Source organism: Dendrobates tinctorius, unplaced genomic scaffold (assembly GCF_039654945.1).
Source record: "Dendrobates tinctorius isolate UK_male_01 unplaced genomic scaffold, ASM3965494v1 ptg000192l, whole genome shotgun sequence".
Lineage (NCBI taxonomy): Eukaryota > Metazoa > Chordata > Amphibia > Anura > Dendrobatidae > Dendrobates > Dendrobates tinctorius.
This window is the reverse complement of record NW_027361859.1, coordinates 5,556,669-5,578,583: the sequence shown is the minus strand read 5'-3', so window position 1 is coordinate 5,578,583 and position 21,915 is coordinate 5,556,669. Positions and strand designations below refer to the sequence as shown.

Below are 21,915 nucleotides of genomic sequence, written 5' to 3'. Positions count from 1 at the left end.
CGATAGGGGGACACATCGTGTGCAACAGTGGCAGCTGCAGATGGAGTGCTCGTACGACTGCGCTCTGTGGACGAGCTTTCGCTTCTGGAGGAGGAGGAGGAGGGTCGAACGCCTACAGCCAACTGTTTCCTATACCGTGGGCTAGGCAGCACTGTCCCACCACCGCTGTCCCCTGTGGACCCTGCATCCACCACATTAACCCAGTGCGCAGTGATGGACACGTAACGGCCCTGGCCATGCCGACTGGACCATGCATCAGTTGTGAGGTGCACCTTTCCGCTCACTGACTGCTTGAGTGCATGGACAATGCGGTCTTTCACATGATGGTGGAGGGCTGGGATGGCTTTGCGAGAGAAGAAGTGGCGACTGGGTAGGTCATAGCGTGGTACTGCATAGGCCATGAGTTCACGGAAAGCTGTGCTTTCCACCAACCGAAAGGGCATCATCTCAAACGTGATTAGTGGACAGGGCGGATTGAGAGAGGGTTGATGATGGTGATGGAGTTGGTGTTCTTTCTGATGGCCTAGAATCAGTCTTTCGTTGATATAACAGTGGGATTCCCTGACTGCTGTGGTCTTGCAACGACACCTCAACATTTGCTGCTGTGCTAACCGGTGGGCTTACAGTGGGGGAAACAATGTAGCGTTGCTGACTACCTTCGTTGTGATCAGTTGCACATGTGGCACTTGAGGTTTGGTGTTGTGTCCACGCTTGCAAGTGCATGCTGGTTAAATGTCTAAGCATGCAACTGGTATTCAAATTTTTCAGATTTTTCCCTCGGCTAAAGGTCTTTGCGGACTTCTTACAGATAACCTTGGCCTGATCATGAGGATTTTGTTCAAAAAAGTGCCACACTGCACTCTTCCTACTTTGGCAGACATTTTGCGGCCTAGCACGCTGTGATCTTTTGACCCTCTGGACAAGCTGTCCAGCAACTCTTTTGATGTTTGGAACCTGTCTTTGGAGTGCTCCGGGCCTGCCAGATAACAGCTGTTGCGATGTCGATGTCTGCTGTGGATGCTCCTCATCTGAGCTATTGGAAGCAGCACCCTCTTCCCCCAATGGATGCCAATCTGGGTCAACAACTGGGTCATCCATTACCTCCTCTTCTATGTCATGTGCACCTTCCTCTGTGTCACCGTGTATGGTGGTATAGTGTGCGGGAAGGGGCACCTGAGTCTCATCAGGGTCAGAATCTGGCTCTGTACACTGCGATGACAATGTAGTGCTCTGAGTGAATGTACCAGCAGAATCATCCATCAGCGGCTGTGCATCAGTGCACTCCATGTCAGATTCATCTTGGCCTGGGTAATTCACCATTTCACTTGATAATCCAGGCATGGTATGTGAAAACAGCTCCATGGAGTAATCAGTAGTATGGCCTGCGTCATCCTTCAATCTTGGTTGGGGTGAAGGACACAAGGAAAGGTGTGGTTCATGAACATGAGCCTCCAATGACGACTCAGTGCTTTTACTTTTTACAACTGAAGAAGAGGAGGCGATAAAGCTGGAGGCTGAGTCGGCAATGTAAGACAAAACTTTTTCCTGATGCTCTGGCTGTAAAAGCGGTTTGCCAACTCCTAGAAAACTAAGCGTTCGAGGCCTTATGTAGCCAGACGATGACGCAGGGTCAGCACCTCCTGCATTCGGTCCTATTTTGCTCTTGCCACTACCATCAGATCCACCACCAACACCATCATTACCAGCTGCCAACCCCCGCCCAATTCCACGGCCTCTTCCACCAGCCTTCCTCATTTTTGGTAGAAATGTAGACAAAAAATCCAACAAACTATATAGTAATGTAAAACAAGGTACAAGGTGTCTATAGAACAGGGGAGATTTTGAATTTCTGCACACACTTGTGGACAGTGGACACTTTTGGATTGTGTGAGGCCCACTGATATCTGAGCGCTATGTGACAGGCTCGATGGCACAGCTGTGACAAAAGTGACTAGAGGATAAGGGAGATTTTGAATCTCTGCACACACTTTTGGACACTGGACACTTTTGGATTGTGTGAGGCCCAATGAATATCTGAGCGCTATGTGACAGGCTCGATGGCACAGCTGTGACAAAAGTGACTAGAGGATAAGGGAGATTTTGAATCTCTGCACACACTTTTGGACACTGGACACTTTTGGATTGTGTGAGGCCCACTGATATCTGAGCGCTATGTGACAGGCTCGATGGCACAGCTGTGACAAAAGTGACTAGAGGATAAGGGAGATTTTGAATTTCTGCACACACTTGTGGACAGTGGACACTTTTGGATTGTGTGAGGCCCACTGATATCTGAGCGCTATGTGACAGTCTCGATGGCACAGCTGTGACAAAAGTGACTAGAGGATAAGGGAGATTTTGAATCTCTGCACACACTTTTGGACACTGGACACTTTTGGATTGTGTGAGGCCCAATGAATATCTGAGCGCTATGTGACAGGCTCGATGGCACAGCTGTGACAAAAGTGACTAGAGGATAAGGGAGATTTTGAATTTCTGCGCACACTTGTGGACAGTGGACACTTTTGGATTGTGTGAGGCCCACTGATATCTGAGCGCTATGTGACAGGCTCGATGGCACAGCTGTGACAAAAGTGACTAGAGGATAAGGGAGATTTTGAATCTCTGCACACACTTTTGGACACTGGACACTTTTGGATTGTGTGAGGCCCAATGAATATCTGAGCGCTATGTGACAGGCTCGATGGCACAGCTGTGACAAAAGTGACTAGAGGATAAGGGAGATTTTGAATCTCTGCACACACTTTTGGACACTGGACACTTTTGGATTGTGTGAGGCCCACTGATATCTGAGCGCTATGTGACAGGCTCGATGGCACAGCTGTGACAAAAGTGACTAGAGGATAAGGGAGATTTTGAATCTCTGCACACACTTTTGGACACTGGACACTTTTGGATTGTGTGAGGCCCAATGAATATCTGAGCGCTATGTGACAGGCTCGATGGCACAGCTGTGACAAAAGTGACTAGAGGATAAGGGAGATTTTGAATTTCTGCACACACTTGTGGACAGTGGACACTTTTGGATTGTGTGAGGCCCACTGATATCTGAGCGCTATGTGACAGGCTCGATGGCACAGCTGTGACAAAAGTGACTAGAGGATAAGGGAGATTTTGAATCTCTGCACACACTTTTGGACACTGGACACTTTTGGATTGTGTGAGGCCCAATGAATATCTGAGCGCTATGTGACAGGCTCGATGGCACAGCTGTGACAAAAGTGACTAGAGGATAAGGGAGATTTTGAATTTCTGCACACACTTGTGGACAGTGGACACTTTTGGATTGTGTGAGGCCCACTGATATCTGAGCGCTATGTGACAGGCTCGATGGCACAGCTGTGACAAAAGTGACTAGAGGATAAGGGAGATTTTGAATCTCTGCACACACTTTTGGACATTGGACACTTTTGGATTGTGTGAGGCCCAATGAATATCTGAGCGCTATGTGACAGGCTCGATGGCACAGCTGTGACAAAAGTGACTAGAGGATAAGGGAGATTTTGAATCTCTGCACACACTTTTGGACACTGGACACTTTTGGATTGTGTGAGGCCCAATGAATATCTGAGCGCTATGTGACAGGCTCGATGGCACAGCTGTGACAAAAGTGACTAGAGGATAAGGGAGATTTTGAATTTCTGCACACACTTGTGGACAGTGGACACTTTTGGATTCTGTGAGGCCCACTGATATCTGAGCGCTATGTGACAGGCTCGATGGCACAGCTGTGACAAAAGTGACTAGAGGATAAGGGAGATTTTGAATCTCTGCACACACTTTTGGACACTGGACACTTTTGGATTGTGTGAGGCCCAATGAATATCTGAGCGCTATGTGACAGGCTCGATGGCAGAGCTGTGACAAAATTGACTAGAGGATAAGGGAGATTTTGAATCTCTGCACACACTTTTGGACACTGGACACTTTTGGATTGTGTGAGGCCCAATGAATATCTGAGCGCTATGTGACAGGCTCGATGGCACAGCTGTGACAAAAGTGACTAGAGGATAAGGGAGATTTTGAATTTCTGTACACACTTGTGGACAGTGGACACTTTTGGATTGTGTGAGGCCCACTGATATCTGAGCGCTATGTGACAGGCTCGATGGCACAGCTGTGACAAAAGTGACTAGAGGATAAGGGAGATTTTGAATTTCTGCACACACTTGTGGACAGTGGACACTTTTGGATTGTGTGAGGCCCACTGATATCTGAGTGCTATGTGACAGGCTCGATGGCACAGCTGTGACAAAAGTGACTAGAGGATAAGGGAGATTTTGAATTTCTGCACACACTTGTGGACAGTGGACACTTTTGGATTGTGTGCGGCCCACTGATATCTGAGCGCTATGTGACAGGCTCGATGGCACAGCTGTGACAAAAGTGACTAGAGGATAAGGGAGATTTTGAATCTCTGCACACACTTTTGGACACTGGACACTTTTGGATTGTGTGAGGCCCAATGAATATCTGAGCGCTATGTGACAGGCTCGATGGCACAGCTGTGACAAAAGTGACTAGAGGATAAGGGAGATTGGATTGCTTTTAAAAAAGCAGTTTGCGGAGCAGTGGGTAAACAGCAATGCAGGAATGTCAGGAAGCCTTAGAAGGCAGCCCAACAACCAACACCACTGATACACCAATATATAGCCTCCCCTTGCACTGCACACACAGTGACTGGTGTGTTGTGCAGGCCAAATTGCTAGCAGCAGAAGCAGTTTTTTTTTCTTCTCAGCAGGACAAAAAAAAAAAATGGGATTGCTTTTAAAAAAGCAGTTTGCGGAGCAGTGGGTAAACAGCAATGCAGGAATGTCAGGAAGCCTTAGAAGGCAGCCCAACAACCAACACCACTGATACACCACTATATAGCCTCCCCTTGCACTGCACACACAGTGACTGGTGTGTTGTGCAGGCCAAATCGCTAGCAGCAGAAGCAGTTTTTTTGTCTTCTTCCCTGCCTAACGCTCTCCCTACAGAATCAGCAGCAACCTCTCCCTATACTAAGATCGGCAGAAGTAAGATGGCGGTCGGCGTGCACGCCCTTTTATACCCCCTGTGACGCCCACCAAAGCAAGCCAATCACTTGCATGCCCTTCTGAAAGATGGTGGTGACCCGTGCCTATGTCATCACGTTGCCCACAGTGTCCGTGGATCCTGATTGGCTGAAAAAGAGCGCAAAACAAACTTTTGAAACGCGACTTTGGCGCGTAAGTCGCCGACCTCGTGGCCGACCTCATCCTAGGGTCGGGTTTCGTTTCATGAAACCCGACTTTGCCAAAAGTCGGCGACTTTTGAATTTTTTCGACCCGTTTCGCTCAACTCTACTTCTATACAATCCATACCAGCTGTCCCTCAACTACACAGGTCATACGGCAAATTCTTAACCCATAGACAACACAAACAATAGACACAAAGAGATGGATATTAGTATTAAAAGCAGTTTATTAATCCTTGGTTAAAAGTTTTAAAGGGGTGGTCTGACACCTCTCTCTTCTATGTAGTCTGGTATCAGGTGCGGGTAGATGTTGTTGTACTTAATTAGGACAGTTGAAAGGAAACCATCCAGTTGGTGTCATCAGATTAGAAAGACACCATAATGATTAGATGCTTGCTGTCTGACGTTTGCCTCAGCAACTGTCCCGATCATGTATACCAGACAAGGGCCGGTCAACCTCTTTAAGATGCAGTTGTAGTGTTCACAAAAAAGTAAAGTATTCTATATACATGGTGAAATATTTCGGATTGTTATATCCATTCTACTTGCTGATGTTTATTGGTCATTGCATACAGCATATATCCTAATTATTATCGTTTAGTGATCTAAATTGCTTTCCCTTTCAGGCTTGTGACTTAACTTTTACTGTAAATTTTCTGGTACTCTTCATCAATAAAATAAATGTATTATTTATGAAGCGGCTACTTCCCTGTGTAATTTCTCTGATGTGTAAGAAAATATAATTTCTTTGTTAAAATTTTCCAATTCCCAATCTGAAAATGGCTTCTCCTCTGTGTGTATTCATTGATTTATAAAAAGAGTAAATTTACAAGAAGAACAATTCCCACATTCTGGACACGAAAATGGCTTCTCCCCAGTGTGAGTTCTCAGAGGTGCAGCAAGATTTAGTTTGTTGGTAAAACATTTCCCACATTATGATCATGAGAATGGCTTCTCATCTTTGTGAGTCTTGTTATGTCTAACAAGATTTGTTTTGTCAGTAAAACATTTTCCACATTCTTGACATAAAAATGGCTTCTCCCCTGTGTGAATTCTCTGATGTGCAGAAAAATTTGCTTTCTTGATAAAACATTTCCCACATTCCGAACAAGAAAAAGGCTTCTCCCCTGTGTGAATTTTCAGATGTGCAGTAAGATTTGTTTTGGAGGTAAAATATTTCCCACATTCCGAACATGAAAATGGCTTCTCCCCTGTGTGAATTCTCTGATGTACAATAATACTTGCTTTTTTGGTAAAACATGTTCCACATTCTGAACATGAAAATGGCTTCTTCCCTGTGTGAGTACTTTTATGTCTATGGAGATCCCCTTTGCAAGTAAAACATTTCCCACATTCTGCACATGAAAATGGCTTCTCTCCTGTGTGAATTCTCTGATGCACAGTAAGACTAAATTTCTTGGTAAAACATTTCCCACATTCTGGACATGAAAACGGCTTCTCCCCTGTGTGAGTTCTCTGATGTGCAGTAAGACTTTCCTTCCTGTTAAAACATTTCCCACATAATGAACATGAAAATGGCTTCTCCCCTGTGTGAATTATCTCATGTACAGTAAGCCTTGTTTTTTTGGTAAAACATTTCCCACATTCTGAACATGAAAATGGACTCTTCCCTGAATGAGCTTTTTGATGTTCAGCATCCCTTTTGTTGTTTTTATTTTGCTTATCAGTCTGTAATAAATCAGAAGATTGGACCTGTTGATAAGGAATAGATGATAGATTTTTGCTGTGAAGGGCTGGCGGTTTATCTGGAATAATGTCTTGCTCTTCATATATATATGGTGTGATACCATAATCAGCTGCTTCAAAATAAGTAACTGTGAGATGTCCTTCTGGCGCGTCATCTGCCAAGAAATAAAAACAATTTTTTCAGAAATTCTGCCTTTAGCAACAAATTGTATTAAAGCTCAATTACTAGCTGACGAAGATGGGTACAAACTGTAGACTTCAATGCGAGGACTAGTAGTTTATGATATTAAGCCAAGAGGTTGTACAATTTTTTTATACTTTTAATCAGATGATTTTTATTCAACAAAAATAACACTTACATCTTGTACCAAATAGCATACAATTAGGTATTTAGAAAATTTTGTTTTTCCCCCCTCCAAAAAAAATTGTGTTAAAGGAACAACTGGCCCACAAACCACCCCCCCGGTCCACCCCACCCCCATCTTGTAGACAGCAATCACATTTTCCACCTCCCTTTGGGTACCCCAAAAACAAATTTTGCAAAACATACTAACACCATAATATATAGCTGAAACAGGAATCTCGCCCAGCAGTCTTTAGGCAACCTCTAATATAGCTTTAGTGTCCATATACCTCCCTTACTTTATCTTCAACCAAGATGCACAAATTTGTTCAAATTTTTTTTACAGCATTCCTTCTCCAATACATACTTTCTTCCGTACGAACTGTATAATCCACTTGCTGAATGTATTCCTTTCTAGAGGACGGCTCAGCCCTGACCCAACATCTGGCAATTAACTTTCTGGCCATGAACAGCAGCCTAGCCTTGGCCACCTTCTTTGAGTTATTAATTCCAATTTCTTCAACATACCCAAACATACACACTGATGGTGTCCTAGGCGCTACACATTAATACCTTCCTTCAATCAGACTAATCACCACCCACTCAAAAAACTTGTAGTCGAAAACATTCCCACAACATATGCAAAATACCTGCGCCCTCATTCATACATCTCGGACCCTCAGAGGTGCTTCTCACACCAACCCTATGTAGAAAGTCAGGAAATCTGTAAGCTCTATGAATGGTATACAGTTGCGACAATCAACCAGGTTCACGTAATGACAATTTCGGAACGTATTCTAATATAGACTCCCACTCTTAATCATCCAATACACCTAATTTTTCCTCCCATTTGTCCCGCGCATGTACAGGGTGCCGTAGCAAAAAAGTATGCAACGGGTCCTCATATTTTGTTGAAATAACCCTTATCGTGGTCCCCTCCATACAAATATAATTTAACAAAATATATTTATGTACCCTTAGACCACTTAAGGGTACAGAGGGTTATTCGTATAGAAGGTTACGAATAACATAATATTATAGGTAGATTGTTGACCCAGCTTAGGGGAAGGAATTTTTTCCCTATGGAGAAAATTGGCTTCTACTCTGTGGGTTTTTTGCCTTCCCCAGGATCAACAATGCAGAACAGCTGCACTAAAAATAGGCTGAACTAGATGGACATAAGGTCTTCCTTCAGCCTTCAAAACTATGTTACCCGCTTCTTCTGCCTGTAGGCATGCTGGACCCTAATATAGAGAAATCGATCTGAATCAGGCACCTGAAATTCTTCTTGCAAGGACTCAAATGATTCAACTCCTGATTCACAAGAAGCTGCGATAGATAGCGACCAAGCCTTCTGTTTCCCCAATTTATAGAAATTCGCCCAAAATTTCCGTTCATCCAAATGGGGGTATAGATCTTCATTTCAAAGATCTCTCTAATATTTTTGATCCTGGACCACTTCTTCTGCACCAGACCCAGAGTGGGGAACCTCTTATCCAACCAACCAAAACTCCCATCATCCAGCCCTTGCACCAGAGGGGCCCTCCGAATGACATACTCAAGCATAGCCTGCACTGAACTCCCACCACCCCTTGATACCCATCCTCTTATATGTTGGCCTTGGGTCTAGTACATCCAAACTCTCCCTACCTATCCTGCAGAAACAAGAGAACATCGTCTGCATATAGTGCGATCTTTTCCTCCACCGGGCCATACTTAAAGCTTTAAACCTTCGCTGCTCTCTGAATATGTGCAGCAAGTGGCTCAATCGTGAGGGCGAACAATAATGGAGAGAGAGGACATCCCTGCCGAGTCCCTCTGATAAGATCAAATTTATCTGATCAAAACCCATTTGCCCAAGCACCATCCACAAATAATCCTACTCCACACTGTCGAACGCCTTATGAGCATCTAAAGATGCCCCCGCCCTGCATCCCGCATTGTCCGTGGGCAATTGAATATTCAAGTAGAGCCTCCTCAGATTAATGGCTGTTGATTTATTAGGCATAAAACCAGACTGGTCCAGGTGAATCACACCAGAAACCGCCCTCGCCAGCCTGCCAGACAGAAGTTTAGCCAATAATTTGGTGTCCACCGACAGAAGTGTGATGGGCCTATACGACTCCGGTCTCCGAGCATCCTTATCCTCCTTGGGCAAAACCACAATCGTTGTCTCCCTCATGGACTCTGGCAGCCGTCCCTCCCCAAATGCCCCCTGAAATACTTCGCACAATCTAAGTATCAACACATTCTTAAGCTGCTTGTATACTTCAACTGGTATGCCATCTGCCCCAGGAGCCTTATCATTTGCTATGGAAGCTAACACCTCCTCCATCTCTTCTACTGTTAAGGGTTTTTTCAAACTGTACCTATCCTCCACACTGAGCTGGAACAGGCGCACCCCCTCCAGAAAGCTTAAAATCTCTTCCCTAGAAGCAGATAGCTTAGAACTATACAACTCTCCATAAAACCTCCCAAATACTCCCAGAATGTCCTTTTTCTCCACTACCAGTCTGTCTTCCTCATCATACAGACTATACACATAAGACGACTCCCTCTGGGTAGCTGCTATCAACGACAAGAGATGACCAACTTTTTCACTGTCCTCACAGAATGACACCCTCTGGAACGCCTGCCTCTTTTTAGCATTTTTTAAATGGATCTTGTAAACTAATTCTTGGGCTCCCTTTAGGTGCCCCTAGGTTGTACAATTTTTAGTTCCTCTTCTAATGCTACCTTTTTTTTATAGCTTTATGTTTCAATGTGCTTGTAAATAAATTTTTAAAATAAAATGTTCAGTGGAGAATCATAAAGAAGCCTGTAAGTCAGTGCTATTAGGTGGTTTCTGTCTCATACACTCCCTGACATCTACATTATAGCACAGAACAAGGCAATGGGGAGGAGCAGGATGGTCATGTACTAGTACATGTATTTTTTATGTATTTTCATTACAAAATTAAGGAGCTAAGAGAAATAAAAGGAGGACAAGTGAAACATGGGCTTTTAAGACCTATATGGAAGCACTGGGACACCTGAAAATTTATTTGAAGCAGTGTCGTTATCCTGTCATGGTTGCCAGTCTCCCAATGAAACCATTTTGCAGCCACTTTGTTAGATGCTGCTTGTGTATGGGCTATCAGGGATTCTGTTGTGAGTTCATTCTCCCCTCCGTCACTGAGGCCTGGTGAACTCCCTATTCTAGTGAAGGAAGGTAGTGAGCCTGATTATCAGGCACCTGGTACTAATGAAGACGATTGGCTGAGTGGAGTCACTGACTGGATTTAAGGCAGCCTACGCCCTTTCTGCCCTGCGGGTGATTTCTCTGTGGACTTTTGGCACCAGTCTGATTCCTGCTCTCCTAAAGCTAAGTTTTCTGTTTTGCCTTTTTGCATTTAAGATTTGTTTTTGTTTTTCTTGCTTTTTGGATTCTGCCACTCCCTGCTGGAGTGTGCAGTGTTCCGTTAGCTCTGTCTTCTGAAAGTACCTGAGTGCTGATTTAGTTTTTGAAGCTTAGTTGCTTCAGGGCCATTTTTATATCAGCTTGTTGGCTTTTGTCTCTGATAGGGTTTTGGCAGATTGCAGACAGCAGCCTTCCTATCCATTCCTATCTAGGTAGTTTTTGGGCCCCGTCTTTGCTCAGCCTGTCTTTCTGTCTGTGTAAGTGTTTTCATCTTGCTTCACCGTCATTATATGTGGGGGGCTGCCTATTGCTTTGGGGTCTGCTCTGGGGCAGTTAGATTTCCCCTTTCCTTCTTTAGGCCTATGTATCTCTCCGGCTGTGAATGAGGGGTCTAGGTCATCGTAGGAACCCCCCACGGCCACTTCTAGTTGTGTTGATAGGTTCAGGGGTCTGCAATCTGATAGTTGCCAACTTCTCTGGTTTTCTGGACTTAGCTAGCATTTCTGTTTTTGCCTCCTACGGTGACTCAATCATAATAGAATCACCCGCCAAACCGCAGATCCTGGGGAACTCAATAGCAGGAAAGAATTGTGTTCAAAAAAAAAAAAGTGGAGTTTGTATATTCTTTCCACTATATCTCTGAGGCCGTAGGGGGAATTTTTTTTTTCTCTCAATGGAGATAAAGCAAGTGTCTGATCGCGTGGAGCAGCTCGCTGCTGAAGTGCGAGGAATTTCCGCCTATCTTGCTCGTTCACATGCTGTTGAACCAAAGATCCCCACACCTGATGTATTTTTTGGGGATCGATCTAAATTTTTGAGTTTCAAAAATAATTGTAAATTATATTTTGCTTTGAAGCCTAACTCGTCAGGGAGCCCTGTGCAGCAGGTTAAAATTGTCATATCTTTGCTGCGCGGCGATCCCCAGGATTGGGCGTTTTCTTTGAAACCAGATGACCCTGTTCTGACTAATGTGAACGCATTTTTTCAAGCCTTGGGGTTGCTGTACGACGAACCTAATGCTATTGATCAGGCTGAAAAGACCCTGTTAGCATTGAACCAGGGTCGAGAATCTGCAGAGTTGTACTGTCAAAAGTTCCGAAAGTGGGCGGTCCTTACTACCTGGAATGATAGTGCCTTGGCTGCTCTCTTTCGGAAGGGTTTGTCAGAAGCCGTAAAAGATACTATGGTGGGATTTCCTGTTCCCTCTGGTCTGGATGATTCTATGTCTTTAGCCATTCAGGTTGATTGGCGTTTACGTGAACGCAGGATTACACGACAGGTGTTGCCACCGGTTGAACAGACGTCTGAACCTATGCAATGTGATAGAGTTTTGTCTAAGGCGCAACGTCAGGAATTCAGAAGGCGCAATAAGCTGTGTTTTTTCTGTGGAGATGCCTCACATATTATTTCTGTTTGTCCTAAACGTGAGAAACACTTTGCACACACGTTTTCTGTTGGTGGGGTTCAGCCTAAGTTTCTTTTGGCGATTACTCTGATCTGTTCCCTGTCCACATTTTCCGCCAAGGCTTTTGTGGATTCGGGAGCAGCACTAAACCTAATGGACTTGGATTTTGCTAAACGTTGTGGATTTCCGTTGACACCTCTGCAGACGCCTATCCCTTTGAGGGGGATTGATGCTACCCCTCTGGCTAAAAATAAACCTCAGTTTTGGACCCAGTTGGTCATGCGGGTCGCCCCAGACCATCAAGAAAATTGCAGATTTTTGGTGTTGCATGGTCTGCATGATGCCGTTGTTCTGGGGTTTCCCTGGTTGCAGATTCATAATCCAGTTTTGGATTGGAAGTCTGTGTCTGTGGTGAGTTGGGGTTGCCGGTGTACCTTTAGTGAGGCTCCGGTTTTTTCCACCTCTCCTCAGTCGCATGAGGTTCCTGACTATTTGGCGGACTTCTATGATGTATTTAGTGAGAAGGAGTCTGCGTCCTTGCCTCCTCATAGGAGTTATGACTGTGCAATTGAACTAAGCCCGGGGTGTAAATTTCCTAAGGGTCGGCTCTTCAATTTATCTGTACCCGAGCACGAGGCTATGCGGTCCTATATTAAGGAGGCGTTGGAGAAGGGTCATATTAGACCATCCTCTTCACCCTTAGGTGCCGGTTTTTTTTTTGTGGCCAAAAAGGATGGTTCTTTAAGGCCTTGTATTGATTATCGTGCCCTCAATAAAATTACTATTAAATATCAGTATCCGTTACCCCTGATTTCGGATCTATTCTCTAGAGTCAGAGGTGCTTGCTGGTTTACCAAGCTTGACCTCAGGGGGGCGTATAATCTTATCCGCATTAAGCAGGGGGATGAATGGAAGACGGCGTTTAATACTCCGGAGGGACATTTTGAGTACCTGGTGATGCCTTTTGGGCTCACTAATGCCCCTTCTGTCTTCCAGTGCTTCATGAATGATATTTTCCGAGACTTTGTCGATAAATTTTTGATTATCTATCTGGACGATATTTTGATCTTCTCCAAGGATTGGGATGCTCATGTGGAACATATTCGGACTGTGTTCCGGATCTTGAGAGAGAATTCTCTGTATGTCAAAGGATCAAAATGCCTTTTTGGAGTACAGAGGATTTCTTTTTTGGGATTTATTTTGTCTCCGTCAACTATTGAAATGGACCCGGCCAAGGTACAGGCCATTTATGATTGGGTTCAGCCCACTTCTTTGAAGGCCCTCCAGAAGTTTTTGGGTTTTGCTAATTTTTATCGGAAATTTATAGCTAAATTTTCTAGTATTGCCAAACCATTGACTGACCTCACCAGGAAGGGTGAGGATGTGCTGAATTGGTCTCCGGAGGCGGTTGCTTCCTTTCAGGAGCTGAAGCGTAGATTTACCTCCGCCCCGGTTCTGCGGCAACCTGATGTCTCACTCCCGTTTCAGGTAGAGGTGGATGCTTCTGAGATTGGTGCAGGAGCAGTGTTGTCCCAAAAGGATCCGGTAACATCTAAAATGAATCCCTGTGCTTTCTTTTCCCGAAAGTTCTCTCCATCTGAACGTAACTATGATGTGGGGAATCGGGAACTGTTGGCCATGAAATGGGCATTTGAGGAGTGGAGACATTGGTTGGAGGGAGCCAAACATCAAGTTGTGGTCCTCACTGACCACAAAAATTTGATTTACCTAGAGTCGGCTAAACGCTTGAACCCTAGACAGGCTAGGTGGGCCTTGTTTTTTACACGTTTTGATTTTGTGGTCTCTTTCCTTCCTGGAACTAAGAATGTTAAGGCAGACGCCCTCTCTAGGAGTTTCTTGGCTGATTCTCCTGTGGTGACCAAGCCTGCTACCATCTTAGGCGAAGGGGTAGTTCTTTCTGCCATCTCGCCCGATTTGAGACTTGCTCTGCAAGAGTTCCAGGAGGACAAACCTGAGCGTTGTCCCAGTGGAAAGTTGTATGTTCCTGACCAGTGGAAGAAGAGAGTGATATCTGAAGTTCATTGCTCTGCATTGGCTGGTCATCCGGGTATTTTTGGTACTAGAGATCTGGTGAGTCGCTCTTTTTGGTGGCCCACCTTGTCTCATGATGTCAGGAATTTTGTGCAGTCCTGTGGGACTTGCTCCCATTCTAAATCTTGTTCTCGCTCTAGTGGGTTGTTGATCCCTTTGCCGGTCCCCAGGAGGCCATGGACCCATATTTCAATGGATTTCATCTCTGATATGCCGGTCTCTCAAAGAATGACTGTTATTTGGGTGATTTGTGATAGGTTCTCTAAGATGGTTCATCTTGTACCACTCCCTAAGTTGCCATCTTCCTCTGAGTTGGTGCCCCTGTTTTTGCAACAGGTGGTTCGCTTGCACGGGATTCCTGAGAACATTGTATCTGACAGAGGAGTTCAATTTGTGTCTAAAGTTTGGAGGACGTTCTGTTGCAAGTTGGGAATTCAGTTGTCCTTCTCCTCTGATTTTCACCCTCAGACCAATGGGCAGACAGAGAGAACAAACCAGACCTTGGAGTCGTATTTGAGATGTTTTATTTCCGCTGATCAGGATGATTGGGTTTCATTTTTGCCCTTGGCCGAATTTGCTTTAAATAATAGAGCTAGTTCTGCCACTTTGATGTCACCTTTTTTTTGTAACTTTAGGTTTCATCCTCGATTTTCTTCAGGGCAGGTGGAGCCCTCTGCCTGCCCAGGTGTTAACACTGTGGTGGAGAGAATGCACCAGATCTGGGACCAAGTGGTGGATAAGTTATCTCTCTCCCAGGAAAAGGCCCAGCGGTTTTCCAATCGACATAGGACCATTGGTCCCCAGTTTAAGATTGGTGATATGGTGTGGTTATCATCAAAAAATATTGCTATGAAGGTGGCTTCTCCTAAGTTTAAGCCTAGATTTATTGGACCTTACAAGATTTTGGAGATTATTAATCCGGTCTCTTTTCGTTTGGCTCTTCCTGTCACATTTAAGATCCATAATGTGTTCCATAAGTCCTTGTTGAAGAGGTTTGTTGAGCCAGTTGTGCCTGAGGTGGCACCTCCGGACCCTGTATTGGTTGAAGGTAACTTGGAATATGAGGTAGAGAAAATTCTGGACTCCCGTCTGGCTAGACGGAGACTCCAGTATTTGGTTAAGTGGAAGGGTTAAGGTCAGGAGGATAATTCCTGGGTCTCTGCCTCTGATATTCATGCCAAAAGATTGGTGCGTGCCTTTCATCGGGCTCACCCTGATTGCCCTGGTAGCGTTGTTGAGGGTTCGGTGACCCCTCCTCAAGGGGGGGGTACTGTTGTGAGTTCATTCTCCCCTCCGTCACTGAGGCCTGGTGAACTCCCTATTCTAGTGAAGGAAGGTAGTGAGCCTGACTATCAGGCACCTGGTACTAATGAAGACGATTGGCTGAGTGGAGTCACTGACTGGATTTAAGGCAGCCTACGCCCTTTCTGCCCTGCGGGTGATTTCTCTGTGGACTCTTGGACACCAGTCTGATTCCTGCTCTCCTAAAGCTAAGTTTTCTGTTTTGCCTTTTTGCATTTAAGATTTGTTTTTGTTTTTCTTGCTTTTTGGATTCTGCCACTCCCTGCTGGAGTGTGCAGTGTTCTGTTAGCTCTGTCTTCTGAAAGTACCTGAGTGCTGATTTAGTTTTTGAAGCTTAGTTGCTTCAGGACCATTTTTATATCAGATTGTTGACTTTTGTCTCTGATAGGGTTTTGGCAGATTGCAGACAGCAGCCTTCCTATCCGTTCCTATCTAGGTAGTTTTTGGGCCCCGTCTTTGCTCAGCCTGTCTTTCTGTCTGTGTAAGTGTTTTCATCTTGCTTCACCGTCATTATATGTGGGGGGCTGCCTATTGCTTTGGGGTCTGCTCTGGGGCAGTTAGATTTCCCCTTTCCTTCTTTAGGCCTATGTATCTCTCCGGCTGTGAACGAGGGGTCTAGGTCATCGTAGGAACCCCCCACGGCCACTTCTAGTTGTGTTGATAGGTTCAGGGGTCTGCAATCTGATAGTTGCCAACTTCTCTGGTTTTCTGGACTTAGCTAGCATTTCTGTTTTTGCCTCCTACGGTGACTCAATCATAACAGGATTCCATTCAACAAACTCTAGCCACCTCCCCAAACCATTCCTCTGGCGAAGGCGGGTCTAAGGACTTCCAGTGTTGTGGAATTACCACCTTAGGCCTGAAGAAGGTGCCTCAACAAAGATTTCTTGAAAGCATTTTTAGTCATGGAAAACATAAATAGTAGAATTGCTTCCGGGATTTTAGGGATTGATAGCCCTGTCATTTCTTTAATCACTTTAAGAACACCTTACCAGAAGCCCACCAAGGCCGGGCACGCCCACCATAAATGCGACATTGAACCCACATGGGCACCACATCGCCAACACAAGTTGGATACTACCGGGAACCATTTATGCAAGACCGAAGGAACACAATACCATCTTGATACTATTTTATACCTAGTTTCCTGAGCTTTAGTGGCTGTACGTATTAGATTTATGAGAGAGATGGAAACATTTATACCATTGGTCTCTTGTAAAGGTTTGATGGAGTTCCCTTTCCCACGCCTTACAAAAAGGGGAAAGCATATCCGGATCACTATTCAATAGAAGTTTATAGATATTGTCTGAGACTGTTTTTTGCAACACATTGTTCTTCATGTTAGTGGTAAATATAGGCTGATTTTTTTTGCATTTATTTGGGAAAATATCTGAATTTTGGCAAACAAAAAAAATGAACAATTTTTGCAATTTTTAAACTTTTAATTTGTATGCCCTTAAACCAGATAGTTATATCACACAGAATAGTTAATAGACAACATTTACCACGTCTACTTTACATCAGCACAATTTTTGAACCTTTTTTTGCTAGGAAATTAGAAGAGTTTAAAATTTGATCAGTAATTTCTCAATTTTCTAACAAAATTTACAAAACCAATTTTTGTAAAGACCACATCACATTTGAAATCACTTTGACGGGCCAAAAGAGAGAGAAAATACCCGAAGAAATGCATAGAGCAAGACAGGGAGGGGGGAGCAGGTGAATAAACACCGCCCAGCGGACCGGACCGCGGGAGTTTACATACATCTGAACCGATATAAAAAAGGTATTTATGCATGAAAAGTGAGGGGTCATGAGGAAGCAAAAGTACTAAGAGAATCCTTATGTGACACACAATTGAATGATATCATTATATGATATCTCAAAAAAGGGGTGACAGATTCGCTTTAAGGGCTTCCCAGGAATTAAAGCAATGTGGAAGGACAAAATAAAAATTTATCCTTTTCCCTCAAAAATGTTGATTTAGCCTCAAAGTTTGCATTTTAACAAGGATAACAGGAGAAAATGGACATTGCAATTTGTTGTGCAACTTCTCCTGAGTACGCTGATACATCATATGTGGTAGAAAACTACTATTTGGGTGCACGGCAGGGCTCGGAAGGGACATAGCGTAAAATTGGCTGGAATAGATAACGGACACCATGTCGCATTTGCAGAGCTACTGATGTGCCGTAACAGTGGAAAGCCCCACAAATGATCCCTATTTTGGAAATGACACCCCTCAGGGAACTTATCTAGAGATGTGATGAGCACCTTCAACCCACAGGTGCTTCACAAAATTTTATAATGAAAAGTAGAAGATGGAGTGCTGACTTCAATATCATAAAAAACACAAATTTTATTGAAAAAATCCACATATATAACACACAATACATATAACAAGGGAAGATTCCACAAAAATACTCCTCGGGAGATTGATGACATGGGAAAGTGAAGCAAAAAATTGAGGCTGTATCAGTAATTACTGCACCACCCAAATGAAGTACAAAGTTAAAACATTAACCATGAAAAAGTATAAAGGGTGAGCATAAAGTGCATAGTGCAGAAATAATAGTCACAGCCATTTAAGCACGCTTACCCATATTAGTGAACGCAAGTGCTGAACAATTCCCAGAGGAGAAACCCTGGACGCGCGTTTCGCGGGATATTTTATCAACAGGGATGAGGAATTTTATAATGTTGAGCTATGAAAATGAAAAAATAAATTTTTCCCTCAAAAATGTTGCTTTTGCCCCAATTTTTTTATTTTTAACAAGGGTAACAGAAGTAAATTGACCCCAAAATTTGTTGTGCAATTTCTCCTGTGTACGCTGATACCCTATGTGTGGTGGAAAACGACTGTTTGGGCACATAACAAAACTTGGAAGTTGTAAGGAAAGGAGCAGCATTTAACATTTGGAGAGCAAAATTGGCTGGAATAGATAGCGGACACGATTTTGCATTTACACAGACCCTGATGTGCCTAAACAGTGGAAACCCCCCTATTTTGAAAACTACACCCCTAAAGGAACATATCTAGAGTGGTGAGCACCTTGAACCCACAGATGCTTTACAGAACTTTATAACGTTGAGCCAAGAAAATGAAAAAAAACAAATTTTTCTGTCAAATGTTGGTTTTGCCCAAATTTTTCATTTTCTCAAGGGTAGCAGAGGAAAAAGAACACTACAATTTGATGTGCAATTTCGGCTAACTACACCTATACCTCATATTTGGCGGAAAACTAATGTTTGGTCACATAGCATTTCTTAGAATGGGAGGAATGCCAACTGAATTCTAGAGGTTAATTTTGGCTGGAATAGATTGCGGACACCATGTCATATTTGAAGAGTCCCTGACATGCCAAAACATGCCAAAACAGCAGAACCCCCCCCCCCACAAGTAACCTATTTTGGAAACTAAATCTCTTGAGGAATTATCTAGGGGTGCAGTAAGCAGTTTTAGCCTTCAATCGATTCACAGAATTGTATAACATTAGGCTGAGTAAATGGAAAATTCAATTTTTTTCCACTATAATTTTGCTTTGCCCCCAATTTTTTTAATTTTCAACAGGTATAGTAGGAAAAAAAGGAACAGTACAATTTGTTGCACATTTTCTCCTCTGTACGCTAATACCCCCATATGTGGTCAAAACTACTTTTGAGGTACAGTGCAATGCTTAGAAGAGAAGAATCACCATAATGGAGTTCAGATTTTACTGCAATGGTTTGAGGGTTCCGTCTCACATTGGCAGAGCTGTGGAGGTGCCAGAACAGCTGAAACCCCCCATAAGTGACCCAATTTTACAAACTACATGTCACGGTTCCATCCCTCAATGTGTCTGGCTCAGCCGCTCAATCTAATACTGATTCAATCAGTATTCTGACAGAATAGTCATCCAGTCTGATGCAGGGACGTACTGAGCTGTTATTGTGATGATTAACAGCTCCACCATCCAATCTGAGACTATGAAGCGCTGGCTGTCTTCAGGTGTTCATTATGTCAGGTGATTGCCAGGATACTTACCTGAGCTGTTACTGCCAGACGTATATTCAGCTATTGTGTATTTTGTCACTCTATGTCACCGTACCTTACGTTTTGTTTGTAGATCTTTCATTGTCTGACCTTGGACCTAGTTCTGACCTCCGTCTATATAACTCCTTCTGCTCTGATCTACTCTCCTCCTGTTATTCTGACCTCAGAACTTTACCTGACTACACCTTTGTCTCTTCCTTCTGTTTCTGACGTACCTTCCTGCCTTTTTACCTTGGACCTCTTGACCACTCTACCTCATGGCCAGTCCTTGAGTAGTGACTAGTGTCACATCAAGTATGGCCAATATGTTTTTCTTTTTCGCCGGTTTAGAGCCTGTTCACACGCTCTGTAACCAGATGTCGAATTTGACGCAGATGAGTCAGGATCTGGCTAAGAAATGCCAGAGCCTGGAATCATCACAGATGCAGGGTCAGATAACTAATTTGATGAATACCTCCTATAGCCCTCCACTGCCGGCAGTGGATGTGACGTCAGTAACCTCTGATGTACTGATGTACAGCTGGTTGCTCCCGAACTTGTAATGGTCCTCCTTGATACATTTTAGGGAGAGAAAGACTAGTTCAAATTATTCAGGAGAGCTGTAGATTATTTTTTTTTACTCTGTACCCCTGGTTGTCAGGGGAGGAGTTCCAGCGGGTGGGAATAATCATGTCCCTGCTGAGAGGAGGTCCTCAGACCTGGGCATTTTCCTTGTCAATACAAGCACCAGAGTGGTTTTCTATTGACGTCTTTTTTGTTAGTATAGGTCTGATATAGGACTAACCCGACAGAATCCAGGTCACTGGGGCTAAGAGCATGAGTTTGTTCAGACAGTGTAATTGGAATTTGATGTCAATTTCTTCTTGGTGACTTTAGGGGAATCTACCTAGATGAATGGATGTTTTCTTGATTTATTCAATATTTTATTGCTATGTTTGTTCAGTTTAATTGAATGTTACTAGAATGTTGAAATTGTCTCTAACTATCTCAGTCAGAGAGATAGACAAAAAGAGACATTATACACAAAATGCTCCTTATACAGATAGTGTTTGACTGTTATGCTGGCGATTCGCATGGTATATAAGCACTATATTGTACACTGCTCTGCTCCTCCCAATATCACACCATCTCGCTGAGCTGCCTCGTACAAACACGTTCAGCATCTCTACATCCTTCTTATGCTGGAGAGTCTCCACCCAGCTACTGTGATATACGGCCAGATTCTAGAGGAATTTAAAACAACTGTATCCTGCAGAGTATTGCTTCCTTGGCCTCTCCTGTTATGAATGAGCCACTGAGGAGGATGGCAGGAACAGGCTAAGCCACCAGGAAACCAGAGAGGTTGGTAACTGAGCGGATTGCAGACCCCTGATCCTATCAACACAACTAGCAGTAGCCGTGGAGCGTTCCTACGAAGCCCTAGATGCCTCGGCACAGCTGGAGAACGAACTATGCCTAAAGCCAGAAAGGTGAAATCTAAACTGCCCCGGAGCAGATCCCCAAAGGAATAGACAGCCCCCAAACATACATTGTCGGTGAGACAAGATGAAGCACAAACATAGGCAGAGAACTAGACTGAGCAAATGGTGGGGCCCAAGCTGTCTAGATAGGACAGGACAGAAAGATACTGTCTGCAATCACGCAAAAACCCTAAAAAATCCAACACATCTGATATACAAAAAACCTGAGGCAACACAACCTCACACCCGCTAGATCAGCACTCTGGTGTAAACTGGAAGCAAAGTAAAAGATACTAATATAACAGGGGACTGAACAAACTGACATAAGCTGTAACATATGGAGTGGGGCCCAGCGCTGCCCCCAGCAGGGAGTACGCTGAACCCTAGCAGCAAAGCAGAAAGCAAACAAAGGCACAATCAGATTAGATGCAAAGGATTAGCAAAAGAATCACTTAACTGAACCATGCAGATCAGGCAGGAGACAAAAGAACTTCAAATGCACAAGGAGGTAATCACCAGCAACCACTAAGGGAAGCCAGCTCACTTATATGCTCCAGTCAGTTCCAGATTCCCAATCATCGTCGTCAGGTGGCAAACTTCCATCAATCTGGCCAGCTCCACTATTCCCAGTAACCACCAGAGGGAGCTCCGGCTCAGAAGTCCGAGCAAGGGAATTCACAACAGTACCCCCCCTTGAGGAGGGGTCACCGAACCCTCATCCACGCCACCAGGCCGATCAGTATAGGCCCGATGAAAGGTACGAATCAATCTCTTGGCATGGATGTCAGAAGCAAAGACCCAAGAATTATCCTCCTGGTCATAACCTTTCCACTTGACCAAGTACTGAAGTCTCCGTCTAGCCAGGTGAGAATCCAAAATCTTCTCTACTTCATACTCCAAATTACCCTTAACTAGTACAGGGTCAGGGGGCGCTGCCATGGGAACTACTGGCTCCACAAACCTTTTCAACAAAG

The 21,915-nt window shown here is 44.1% G+C and overlaps 1 protein-coding gene across 1 annotated transcript in view; it reads right to left on the bottom strand.

The window, feature by feature from the left end:
- Nucleotides 1-5,448: 5,448 nt before the first annotated feature.
- The window catches only part of LOC141055952 (uncharacterized), a 60,449-nt gene continuing 43,982 nt past the window's right edge, over nucleotides 5,449-21,915 (bottom strand). Inside the window, exon 7 of the mRNA XM_073552649.1 lies at nucleotides 5,449-7,101. Within this exon, the coding sequence (XP_073408750.1) occupies nucleotides 6,179-7,101 (923 nt within the window). The 3' untranslated portion in view covers nucleotides 5,449-6,178. The remainder of the gene's footprint in view (nucleotides 7,102-21,915) is intronic.